We start from the raw sequence: 14,082 nt of genomic DNA, 5'->3' as shown, positions 1-14,082 counted from the left end.
ATATATTTTTGTGAGATTCATAAATCACTTATAAATTAATTAATAATTTATTTCATATTCAAAATAATATAATTTAAATAAAAGATCTAAAGAAAATGAATCGTTACTTACCTCACATGTACTCCAACGAATCTACATAATTCTAAAAGTTTCTCTTTCAACGTCTAATATTCAAAATCGTACTCTCATCAAAATTTAATCATAATTATTTTCAAAATAAAAATTTTAAATCCTCATAGGACTAGCTATCTGACAGTCAACAATCAGATTCCTTCGCCAAGATCTATGAAAGCTATCGAGGATCTTTCTAAGAATCCAAAAAATCATAGAAGAGACACTATCTAGAGAGAGACTTTATAGAGAGAGAAAGTAAGATTTTCTTATAGAGAGAAAGTAGAGAGAGAAAATGGAGATTCCAACTCAAAGAAGGGAGAGAGGGAAAAAAGAGAAATTCTCTTTCTTTCTTTTTTTTCTTTCTTCTTTTCTATTTTTTTTTTCTCATTTTCTTCTCTTTCTTCCATGATGAAATAGGGGATTTGGTTCCCCTTTTAATTTTGGATAGAAGAGCACTGCTGGCATAGCTCTGGCCGACAGTAGCTGGGGCTACGACAGCATAGCCAATGGACCCCACATCGACAGTCGGCAATGGCTACTGGTGTCGAAAATTTCAAAAGAAATGGGCGAAAAAGCAAAACAAAACAGGGAAGGGTTTCCAAACTAATTTTTCTAGTAGTTTCCGACAAAATCCAACTGGTGGTGGCTTGTTAAGGATGGGGGAAGATCTAGGGAAGAGAAATAAATAAGAGATGGGAGTTTTACTTTATCTTCGATGAGGATTTAAGGCCAACACGAAAAGGGTGTTCGGATGAAGTTGGACTGGTGAAGTTTGGTGGTTGATGGTGGGGGACTTTACAAGAGACTCCATCCCTTTAAATAGACATGGAGGGGGAAGGAGTTGGACTTCTTTCCGGCCTCCTATTCCAACTCCGATTAAAAGTCTACCCAAGAGAAGAACTCCCAATGGGAGTTCTCTGTTTTTCTTTCTCTTTTCTTTTTCTTTTTGTTGAGGTTGCTTTAAGATTGGTGCAGCTAGATGGGGTATTATAGCATGATCTCTTTAAATAAGGAGTATTGGATTGGCACATGTTACATGTCCAACATGAGACACATGTCAAAAATCAAATGTCCTAGTTGCTACTTTGATCCAAGTTTTGTGATCCTTCTCTCTTCCTACTTTAGATGGATGACATCGGGCTAGACAATGGATGGTTAGCTTGATCCATTTCTCTATCATCTTAGCCTTTTATCCTCTATGATTTTTCTCCACACCTGGTAAATGATGTGCCATGGATTTGCAATTGTACAGTTTTCTCTTCCATTGATGCTAGGATTATCATTTTCATCTTGATTGGCAATGTTCAAAAATTATACCAAATATATGTAAATGTTCACTTTCATTTGTTTCAAAAAGTAATTGATCATTTTTCTAACAGCAAGACTCCATTGTATAAGTTTCTTGATTTACACTTACCCTGATATGAAAAGGCAAACTCCAAGACCATCCATTATATAATCAACTTCATGAAATATCATGAAAAGAAAATAAAATTAACATACTATTAAAAAAATTTAGATATTATATTTTAAATATATTCAAATAACAAAAGATAATTTAGTCACCACTTTCTCTAAGAGGGCTCAGAAAATTAATTAGAAAAAAAGTCACATGCATTGCACATGCACTCAAAAACTGTATTCAAATAATTAGAAGTTAATCACTTAATATCATCAAACAACCAAGTCCACACTTGTACACATAAAAATAGAGAATCTATGCAAAGGATCTTGTAATATAAAATAAATATGTTAAAGTAAAGTAGTATAGTTTTCTTGGCACAAAAGAAAGGATAAATCTTTTAGTGATACTTCAAGAGGTTATGGTATATACGGTCTATTGACAAGGAGACCATATTTCATGTCTTTAAACAAGATTCTAGAGGATATTAGATGGAAAAATATCAAAAGGGTTTCTTGGTCCATCATCTGGTTTATCTCTTTATCCATGACATGCTTAGCTATATCAAGCAAAGTCCAAAAGAGAAGCATCAAGGATGGCTTACGCTACAACCTTATCTTATTTAATAATAAGCCCCATATAAAACACTACATTCATAGGGACATGTCTTAAAAATTATTTTTAATTAGGACAAAATACCAGTCCAACTTTTCCTCTTGAAATCTTTTGCTTTCATTTGCAGCTGATCAGAGTTTACATAGAAAAGGACCATGAATAACTTCCTTTTTACCATTCCTACTGCATTATGGAGCAAGCAATTCATCTCTCACCTAACTATGGTGACATAATAAACATCTTACACCTTTCTCTTCTAAATCCATGTGATGGTTAAATGCATCAGGTTTTCATTAATCATTAAGATTCATATATAACGAAATGATGATTTCAACAATTCAACCTTTTTTTTTTGGTACATCAATTTATATTGATTTCTCTTGCATTAGTTCCATTCCAATCCATTGGAATAGCATTGGAATTGGCAATGTTACTCCTCTTTTTGATAAAATTTGGGATCTAAAAATACAGTAAAAGTTCAGTCCTTCAAAATATATGATAAAATTTACAAGCATAGTTCTACAAAAGATTAGCAATCGGAAAATATGATGATTTTTTATTTAGCTTATAATTGTGAGCCAAGTCAAATACATAAAAGAAAATAGAGCATGTTGTCTTGATGCCCAAGGGAAGTTAAAAATTCTCTCCATATTGTAGTCCTTACTTGGTCCTGTTTGTTTCATTCTCTACCTGCTAGGATAATGTCTAGTAATTAGGATTGCATAATTAATAGATATTATTATGCAAGAAGGAGACTATCAATCATCTTTCCTCAAAAAAAAGGTTATTAGCTATCCATCCAAAAAATAATGTTCGGCATTTAATTGAGAATCATTTTGTAAGTACATCCAAATGATAGAAAAAGAATCAGATATATGCCTAAATATTTCAATAATTTTTATCCCGATGGATGGATTCGATTATTTCAAGAATAAATTTATTTAATGAAGGTAATTTTATTGAGATGGTAAATTATGGTGATGGTAAGATTTGACTCTAGCGATCGTGGTTTTAGGACAGAAGAGCTTTAAATCTTTAGCCAATACATCGGAATTCAAAATTGATATTTTAAATAAATAAATTTGGAGGAATTCATTCAACGGGTCACTCGGTCCAGCACGTGGGTCATGGGCATATTAATTTTTCTCGGCGATATTAGACAGTTGATCAATCTAAAGACAGGAATTTGCTTCTAACAATCACTTCTAACCCCGTCATTAACGTTGACCTTCGACGCGAGTGACGGGAGTCAGGTTCTCTCCACGCGTTACACGCCACGGCGCCAATCATCTTCCCCCGCTGCCGACTCCCGCTCGTTCTCCCCGCTCCAGAACTTCGAAGTTAACGTCACCCCCGGTGTCCAACAACGCAAAACCGCGACAGCCGACGCAACGTAAAAATACGGTGGACGCATTTGATCGGACTTATCTTCTCCTAACGACGATTCTAATTAATGAAAACGGCACCCGATAAATACACCCCCTTTTAATAGTGGTTGCACCCTCTGTGGCTACATCGGTTCAGAGCATTCTTGAGACGTGCACTTAATTGGAGTCCATTATTTATCACAACGCGGAGTCCAATAATGGAAGTCCTCCCGGTTCCCACCTTCGCCAGCTCTCCATCATACCAAGGCAAACATTCAAAGGAAAAGAAAAATATATAGGAAAAAAAGATATAGAGAAGCCAGATTGGATAAGAGGAACGTTTGCCCTTTGTTCTGAATTAGTTGCAGTCACGATTAGTGGGCGGCGGCGATTCTGTCGGTTCGGTTGTCCATCTTGTCCCCCAACTTGTACCACCTTTGAGCCTTGTTTGCAACTTCCAAGCCTGTCTGGTTTGACCCCACGAAGCCTCTAAAATTTCCTTCAAATCCCATCCAATCCTTCTCTTATTCCTCCCCAATTCCCCTTCACCTTTTCTTGAATTGGTTTCTTGGGCATTCTTGCTGAGTGATGGGCCACTGCTTTAGCAAAGAGAAGGAGCCAGGACGCAGAGGAGGAGCCAATGGTTACAGCTCCCACCAGCAGGAGTCCAAGGCCAGCCAAACCTCTTCTTCCTATCATGGCTACAACCAGCCTCGGCCGCCGCCGCCGCCGCCGCCGCCTGCAGAGGTCCGCCAGGCACCTCCAAAGCCCTCTGTTCCGGCTCCCGCTCCCGCCCCCGCCTCCGCATCGGCCATCGCCGCGGCGCGAGCCGCCGACACCGTCCTCGGCAAGTCATTCGAGGACGTCCGGTCGCTCTACACCCTCGGCAAGGAGCTCGGGCGCGGGCAATTCGGGGTGACGTACCTCTGCACGGAGATCGCCACCGGGAATCGGTACGCGTGCAAGTCGATCTCGAAGCGCAAGCTGTCGAGCAAGAACGACCGGGAGGATATCCGGCGGGAGGTGCAGATCATGCAGCACCTGACGGGGCAGGCAAATATAGTGGAATTCAAGGGGGCGTACGAGGACCGGCACTCGGTGAATCTGGTGATGGAGCTGTGCGAGGGAGGGGAGCTCTTTGACCGGATCATTGCCAAGGGTCACTACTCTGAGCGTGCCGCCGCCGCCATCTGCCGGGCCATCGTCAACGTCGTGCACATCTGCCACTTCATGGGCGTGATGCACCGCGACCTCAAGCCCGAGAATTTCTTACTTGCCACCAAGGATGAGGGGGCCATGCTCAAGGCCACCGATTTCGGGCTCTCGGTGTTCATTGAGGATGGTAAAAACAATCTTCTTCTTGCTGCTCTTTTTCCACTGCTTTATGAATTGACAAATTTATTCCTGGTAGTTTGTGAATTTAATTATTCTTGTTAATTCATCGAATTTGAAATGTATTAAAGAACACAGGTCTTACTTTTCTTGAAAGAAATCACATTTATTAAGTTGTTGGTAGTTTCAAACTTCCAATGCATCTGGGTGTTTATAATCACTTGTTGCCATCCTCTGACTTATCTTTACTAATTGGTCTTTTTCCATTTAACCCTTAGAGAATCAGTTAAGTACCATGATTGCTGCATAACTTTTCAGCAAACAGAGTCCTACACAAGTCCAAATGGAAATACATGTTAACTGTTCTTCAACACAAACCCCCCCACACCCCCCCTCCCTTTTTTTTTTTTACTTTTCATAGCTTGACATGGAAGGATCATTGTGGAAGAGAATGGTAACCTAAACTGATCCGCCAGCTATGGTCTAGGAGACTCAGAAGTTCTTCTGATTTATGCAATTTCACCATGCAATTAGAATAGCCATGACCAAATTTCTATTGATACTGTATAGCCTTATGAAGTTTGAGCTTACAATATATAAGTTTTAGTTGCCATAGTCCTTTTCAAATTGGCTTTTGCAGCTTTCGGCCATTTTTGATGGTCCCTCTCTCTGGTTGAAGTCAATAGTCCCACTTGCGTATGCATCTTTTGGTATTCATTGCATTTGAATGGATAATTTTTATTGGAATTTCATCACTTCATTCTGCAGCACTTGAGATTCACTTTTCGATTCAAATCTAACTTCCACTTCTAATGCTATTCCACATATGCTTAAATGTCCCCTCCTTTTCTTTTCAGATAGCACGCACGTCATCTTATTTACCATAGGGCCTTTTTGATGTCCCACAGCGCATCTGTATATAATTGGCATAGAAGTCCACACAAATAGAATATTCGGTGGTTTTGTCACCCTGGTCTAATTCTGTTCAAACCATCTTCATCCATCTCATTTTCGTAAATCATAAAACTGATGCAAGGTGACCAGAGTAGTTTCTTATATTAACTGTTGGCCATCAATGTCAAGTTCCTTAGGTCCTCATTTCTGTACATATTCCATGAGATTTACATCACAAATAGTTTGTCTTGGCACTGCTGCATTTCCGATGCTTAATTTCTAATGCTTTGCTTTTTATTTCCGTATGCTGCATTAAATGTCAATAAATATACATAAGGAGCCTTCTTGAAATTGCCTAAGATCAAGTCATCTGCTGATAAGAGTTTTCAAGAGGTTATTGTCTCCAAGAAGAGAAACTTGCATTTATGCTGCTCCAGTTAAAGCTAAATGGGAATACTAATGCAGCCAAAGATTCTTCATAGGAGAAGCATTAGCAGATGCAAAAACCAATATTTCTGTTTGTGAGTTGTATCTCATTTGTGTTGGAATATTCATTGAAAGGCAGCGAACAAACTCCTTGGTAGTTTATTGGGATGTTCCTCATGTTTGTACTTTGTTACTCATCACCGCTATATGCAAAATAATATTTGCACTTCTTTGTTTGGAAACTACATATGCCATCTTTCATGCTGGCTACATTGATATTCATATTCAAAATCATATTTATTGTTTTAATTCTTACATATATTTAAACTGAAAAGAATCACAATGAATTTTGAAAACATCTTGCAATTTCTTCAACTATGGGTACCTTGAGTGAAAGTAGGTTTCAACTTTTGAGTTTCATATATGAATCCTTTCAGATTTGTTCTTAATCTTTACTATGAGCCTTTTCTATGGCATGCCAATGTGGCTCTAGCAAGGCACCTGGATATAACTTAAGGTGCATGGAAAGGGGCTTTTGATGAAGAGGATATTCTTGATGAATTATTGACTCCTCGGTGTAAGTACTCATGGACATAAACCTGTTGATGGGCTTGTAATATGCATTCTAATGTGACATAAATTGTCAAAGATGATGAAGAAGCATTAGTAACAGTCACAACCTATCATGAGTGTTTTTTTTTTTCCGATAAGTTTAGCAACTATTGTTGTTAGATGGCTGATCTGCTATTCAAATTGGACAATTCAGGCTTATTGATCAAAATTGTCACCAACCTTACTCAATTTAGAGACTTCATGTATCTAGCTCATGAAAATGTAAGAAACTGTATTTCTTGTGATCCGAATCAAGTTTTCAAGATTTTTTTTTAAAATGATTTGTTTTGCATTCATGTTTGTTAGCAAGGTTTGCCATCTTGAAACTGGACCCCATACTAATACGATCCTGTTGCTATATCGGTACGGCCTGTATGGAGGCTAGTTCAGCATACCAACACTCGGTACACCCTCCATACTGTATACCAGTGCAATACGGTATGTATGGTATGGTTGGTATGCACTTATACCGGCCAGTACGGCAAACCATGTTTGTTAGGCTCCTGTTTTTGGAAAAAGAAGAGTTGACCTACAATAAGAATTTACAACTTGAAAAAGCAATCTAAATGTCGACTTTGAACTTCAACAATCAAGAAACGAAATAGAGAGTATGGAGCTAGAAGTTACAACAGTTTGTTATTCTTTTTAGTGTATCATCCAATGGTAAAGGTGCATTGGTTTATTATGTAAAAGGAGTGAAGATCAGTGTTGTAATGGGCATATTATGAAAAGTGCTTACTTGTAGGAAGAAGAGACTCGATTAATAATAGATGGTCATACATGGTTCAGTAGGGAATGAGGAGGAAAATTTCTGTTGTCTCCTCAAGAAGCAAAAGGAAGGAAAGGTGCAGCTTTGTAAAGTGACCTCAAATTATGATGTTGATGACATATTGTCTATCATAGGAAATCTATGTTGTTAGTGGAACATTATTAAAGCTAAACTGTAATAGGTTAATTTGAAGGCAGAGCAGGTGCTTGATTGCTTTAAAAAATTGTTGTAGTAGTTCTTCAGCAAATCAAATGTAATAGCAAGAAGTTTGGTGGTGCAATGTTGAGGTCCAAGACTGTGTGGGGGAGAGAGAGATGGTGAGATTAAGTCAAAATGGTAACCCTGAAGTTTCTGAATGAGGGCATTTTTGGATGATTAGATGCTGGGAAATAAATTAAGGAGGATGTTTGTGAATCATCTACCAATTCGAGCACAGGAGAAATTTGTCTTGGATCCTTTTGACAGAGGAAAAAAGATGTAGGCATGTTTGCAGGATGGAGGGATATATGATTTTCGCCTTTGGGACTTTGAGAGTGTGTTGGTGTTGTATAATAGTCAAATTTGGAACTTGAGAATAAGTTCTATAAGAATAGAAGTTTGCAACCTATGGATTAGAATATTGGACAGCAAAGAAAATTTAGCACATTAGATGACCACTGGAGGAAGTAAGATGTAGAGGAGGACATAGAAGGAAGAAGAGGTATGGCTAGTAGCTATGGGCAAAATTGGAAGAAACTAAGATGAATGTGTGGTTGCTACAAAACTGAGGGCTTCAATATGGACAGGGACTTGGATTTGTTTGGAAAGTTAGAAAAGGGGGAGTGACATAAGATAACCCAAGTGCACTTTGAATGAAAGAAAAGGTAGCCTCAGTAGAAATATATGGCCAAGAAGGATGTGTGATTCCTAGCAAGGCTTACTGATTATGGTTATCTTATTTCTTTACATTGTTGATGGTTCCTGTTATTCAATAATCATGGTTTCCCCATCCACTGGAGCTTCATCATAAACATCTTCAACATGATGGTTACCATAGGTATCTAAATGAGATGGCATAGGTATTATCAACTCCTCAAATTTAGATGTATAAGATGAGATGTGGACGTGAGACAGATGATTATCCCTTGACATATTAACGCATACTCAGCTTACATTCAAAAATTGTCTCCCTCATTGCTGAGAGTTGATTGTGTTTTTCATAATGGCCCCCTATTCATTATGGATGAAATAATCAGCATCATGAATTGGTGAAAACTTTGAAGCTCTTGTGGCAGAGTTGATGTAAGATGGTAAGAATGTAATTTATTTTGATAAATATTTATTACTTAAAGTAACAATTGCCTTTTTTAAAATATTTTTTTGACTAATGTTGCTTAAGGTGGCTAAGGATTGGTGTTCACATATCTTGTTGGACAAAAATCATATTTCACTCTTCCTTAAACAGGGGCTTTGTGATTTGCAACACCAAAAGGTGTAAGGCTTGGGTTGTAATAATTATGCAATATTGGCTATCCCTTTTTTCTTTTCGAGAGTCACTATGAATAGAAGTTATGTGTTCTTTTTCACAATGCATATTATAGAGGTCTCTGAGAACTTAAATTAATCTAGACATTCAATTAACAATAAATTCTATTATCTTATACATCTAAATAATCCGAACTTAAGTCTATGCCACTTTGATAATCCTTCTGTATTCTGATGTTTCTCATGGCCTGCTTACAGACTGCTTACAAAATTTTCCTTCACTCATGCTATGAGGACCTACATAGACCGATATTCACATGCTAAGTCTTACAAAATTTTAAGAACCATTCAATCTGATTTATCATAACCACTCTAAAATTTCAAATAAATGCTCATGGAAAGTTATACCAAGCTATAAGATACTTCCCATAAGAAATGAAACCTGGATATGGAAGTAAGGAAACAGTATGCCTCATATGCATCCGGGATTAAGCACTGATTTCTAAGATGGTTCTCCTTTCTGATTCAAGAAGTTAGACCTGTCACTTGCAAGGATAATGGAGACATGGAGTTGATTGTCTGTCCAAAGCCTTTGCACTATAATTGTAGGTAAGACATGGGAATGCTGATCTTTAGCCTAGTTGGATTTGATTCTCATAGGTAAATTCAACTGACTACTAATTACTTTGAGATGGAAAGTCATTTTTCATTTTAGATAAAAAACTTGATCGTGCTTCCCCAATTCCTAATTATTATATATCATATGGGATGACCGATACATTCTAGAAACATATAGCTGAGGCCATCTAGGTGTCGTGTCAGTAGTGGAAATCATGCTACTTGTCATTGGAGTTTGCTCTTTTTTGAGCTTGAATACAATTAACATCACTCATGATTGTGAGTTATTTTTAGTTTGTGATATTTGTCAAGAAGCTTTCTGATACATCCGAGTTTTGCTGTGCTTTTGAACTCTGGTAATCAGATTATGCTCACTAGTTTGCTATGAAAATTACTCCAGGAAAAGTGTACAGAGATATAGTTGGAAGTGCTTACTATGTTGCTCCAGAAGTTTTACGGCGGAATTATGGGAAAGAAATAGATGTATGGAGTGCAGGTGTTATTTTATATATTCTTCTCAGTGGTGTTCCCCCTTTCTGGGCTGGTAAGGATAACACTAATATCAACTTTATTTTACGGCTTGTATTATCTTAATATTATTTCCATTTGGGACATGAGTGTATTCAAGCTTGCATATTATTTATGTATCTTCTTTTGCTATGTGAATATGCTGGTTTTGCAGAAACGGAGAAAGGGATATTTGATGCTATCTTGCAAGGGCACATTGACTTTGAAAGTGATCCATGGCCGTCTATATCAAATAGTGCCAAAGACCTGGTCAAGAAAATGTTGACACAGGATCCGAAGAGAAGAATTACTTCAGCACAAGTTCTTGGTAGGTATCTGTGTAAGCGGTTCATCATTTTCTATTGTGAAACTATATTGGTACTTTTGGCTACATTTGTTTGACTATCAACATCATATTTATGTAATGTTGTGACTGCTGCTCAGAGCATCCATGGATCAAAGGTGGAGAGGCATCTGATAAACCTATAGACAATGCTGTTCTTTCTAGGATGAAACAGTTCAGAGCAATGAACAAGCTCAAGAAGATGGCACTAAAGGTTGGTCTGTAGGAAATGTTCCAGATTAGATATGCATGGTCCTGGTGCGCTGCTTACACAATCTGAACCACTTACAGGTTATTGCTGAAAATCTTTCCAAAGATGAAATTAAAGGGCTGAAACAGATGTTCATCAATATGGACACTGACAAGAGTGGTACCATCACTTATGAAGAACTGAAGGCAGGATTGGCCCGACTTGGGTCAAAGCTCTCAGAAGCTGAAGTGAAGCAGCTCATGGATGCTGTAAGATGATAATTAGGAACCAAAATTTGCATTCTCTTATTTCTCATCACCATTATCCTTCTTGTTGTACTAAATGATTTCCTTTCAGGCTGATGTGGATGGAAATGGGACCATTGACTACATTGAGTTCATCACTGCGACGATGCATTGGCACAGACTTGAACGAGATGAACATCTATACAGAGCTTTTCAGTATTTTGATAAAGATAATAGTGGGTGTGTCTTAAATGCTTGCACAACTCATGTTATTGATTTTTCCATAGGCAGCTACCATCAATCCGAACTTTAAATTGTTTAAATGCTTTTATTGGACTCTCCTATCGGATTGCCTGACATATCTTTTGCCCTTTTGTTTTAACCAGGTTTATTACAAGAGATGAATTGGAATCAGCGATGAAGGAGCATGGGATCGGTGATGCATCTACTATCAAGGAAATAATATCAGAAATTGACACAGACAATGTAAAATGAGTATGGTTAATTTGAACTTTGAAGTTAATAATGTACATAAATTGTATTCTCATTTGATTTTATTTTGACTGCAGGATGGAAGGATTAACTATGAGGAATTTTGTGCAATGATGAAGGGTGGAATGCAGCAGCCAGTTGAGCTTATGTGACTTCTTATAGCACGTCATGTCACACTGCTCAGTTGAAGCAAGATCTTATTGGTTTTAATCTAGACATGATGAACCATGAGCCAGGTTAAGAAAGTCAAATATCAAATGCCATTGAGATCACAAAGTCACTGAGAAGATGGTACACATTCCACCTTGTATCTTCTATGTCTTAGATAGTGGATGCTATGTGTATACCTAGCTTTGTTTTTGTATCATGCGATTAGGAACGGGCTTGTGAGTTCGCTTGCAAAAAAATCTCAGGTTTTGGTAGAGGTAGACTTTGCATGGTTCTGCGTTGTAACGTTTGGAACTATTTTTCTGTCTTGAAGGGTTTTACTTTCATTTTCCTGAGAGGTAGGGGGAATAATAAAGTACTCTGAATTCTTGATGAGGCAATGAAGTTGCCTTTGTTCAATATGAAGATATTCAATTTGTGTTATAACTTGTTGTAAAAATTCTCAAACATTAGCAGGATTTATGCTTCTGTTTATGGTCTCAACACCAGAAAATAAGCACCTTGAAAATTTAGAAGTTGGACATGAGAAGGTGCATAATTTCTTTCTTTCTTTCTTTGGCTTCCTTTTCCCCTTAGGTTCTGTGAGCTGTCCTGTGTTGAAGATCAGTGTCTTATTGACAAAAAAAGGTAAAAAAAAGAGAACAAACAAAAAATGCCGGCCTCAGACACTGCCCAGTTCTTGATCTCACGAGTCATGACAGCTAGAGATATTTATTTAAATCAATACACGCTACTCAGTTCTTGATCTCTCACATTTATTTAAACCAATGTAAATCCTTTTTTTGGGCTAAAAACCAATGTAAATCTTGATATCAGCCATATGACCCAGTCTTAACCGCTACTTATTGCAATTTAAATTCCCAAAAGCTGAAATATGCTCACCATTTTTTGCTGCAGACATAATAGAAATCATTGTTTTATCTAGAGATGGCAATTAGATCGGGTTTGACCATGTACAAGTTGGGTTGGATATAGAATAGATTAAAAATCTGTAAACTCAAACTTGATGTTTTTATAAAATGGGCTAAAAATCTAAACTCAAACTTAATCATTTCATGACATGCTACGTAACCCAATTTACAATGGGTTGAATCAAATTAAAAGGATTAAATAGACTAAACATTGCTGCTGTTATCGTGGAAAATGATATTTTAATGTAGTGCAAAAATATAAAATTCTGCCTCCATTTTTTTAAAAAAATCAACTATTAAATAGAAAAGCAACTTCTTTAATACTAAAATAGAAGAGAGCCTTGAGTTTTTAAATTAATAATTTCCTAAGATGAAGGCAATAATTATTTGAGAGTTTGATTCTAAAGAAAATTATGTTTTATCATAAAAAGTTGACTTTCCTATTATAGAACTTTGCCCAGATTTATAAAATGATATAAATATGATTATGGATAACTTGCAGCAATCCTTAGGATGTTCTTTAAAATAGCCTTCTCCCTGCAAACAAGGAAGGAAGCCGGTTGCTATTAAATGCTTTTGGAAAGATTAGAGATGATTGGAGGGGCCATCAACAAACAAAACTCATAAGAGGCGGACAGCATAATGGATCATATGGGGTGGGGCACTTTTTATACCATGTTTTCTCTTTCTTCTCTCTTAGAGAGAAAAATCAAAAGTCAAATAAGGATAAAATTTCTCACGGAGTCTATGAATCTCATAAGTTAAAAAAATATAAAAAAAAATTTATGTGCCAAAAAAGGTGGTCTACAAAAAGAGACTGTCCATGTTCTTTCTTCTTTCTCCAATCTTCCTCATCCTCGAGTTTTTTCTTTTCTTCTTAGAAATGTAAAAGCATCAATCCCTTTTCTAATATTCAAGCCCAATACACATCTACATATAAAACATAGTTTCTCGAACATAGTATCACCAGTACATAGTATATAATAAATTAATATATATCTAACAAAGCATTCATCCGATTTTTCAATACACATCTTTAGTTAAATCGATACACAGTTTCTAGAATATGACGTTCATCAGTACATCATACTTAGTCAAATAATATATTTAAGGACTTACTGATACATACTATAAACTTTTTTGATAAATAATTAACTACGATAATGTATACTTATAGATAAATTGATATATAGTTTTCCGAACGTAGTATTTATTAATACATATTATATGGTCAGTTGATATACACTAAAAAAAAAATTTATCTGATGCTACAATATACATCTCTAGATAAATCGATATGCAGTTTTTAGAATATAATGCTCACTAGTACACAATACATGACCAAATGATGCATACTTAATGACTTATCGGTACATAATAGCAGCAACCCAATATATACCTACACATAAATTGATATACAATTTTTCAGATATGATGTTCATCAATATATATTATGCAGCCAGTTGATACACATCTAGAAAAATATTTATCCGATACTCCAATACGTATCTTTAAATAAATCAATATATAATTTTTAGAATATGACGACTATCAGCACATGACTAAATGATACACACTTGATAACTTATTGATACATACTATAAATTTTTTTA

At 36.5% G+C, this 14,082-nt stretch overlaps 1 protein-coding gene across 1 annotated transcript; it reads left to right on the top strand.

The window, feature by feature from the left end:
- The first annotated feature begins 3,848 nt into the window (after positions 1-3,848).
- Positions 3,849-11,984, top strand: LOC105051286 (calcium-dependent protein kinase 2). Its single transcript, XM_010931640.3, has 8 exons — positions 3,849-4,840; positions 10,014-10,157; positions 10,296-10,448; positions 10,565-10,677; positions 10,755-10,922; positions 11,011-11,138; positions 11,285-11,384; positions 11,468-11,984. Exons 1-8 carry the CDS (start codon positions 4,087-4,089, stop codon positions 11,540-11,542), a joined length of 1,635 nt encoding a protein of 544 aa, XP_010929942.1. The 5' UTR covers positions 3,849-4,086; the 3' UTR covers positions 11,543-11,984.
- Positions 11,985-14,082: the final 2,098 nt, after the last annotated feature.

This window comes from Elaeis guineensis, chromosome 2 (genome assembly GCF_000442705.2).
Source record: "Elaeis guineensis isolate ETL-2024a chromosome 2, EG11, whole genome shotgun sequence".
Lineage (NCBI taxonomy): Eukaryota > Viridiplantae > Streptophyta > Magnoliopsida > Arecales > Arecaceae > Elaeis > Elaeis guineensis.
This window is presented reverse-complemented; position numbering and strand designations above follow the sequence as displayed.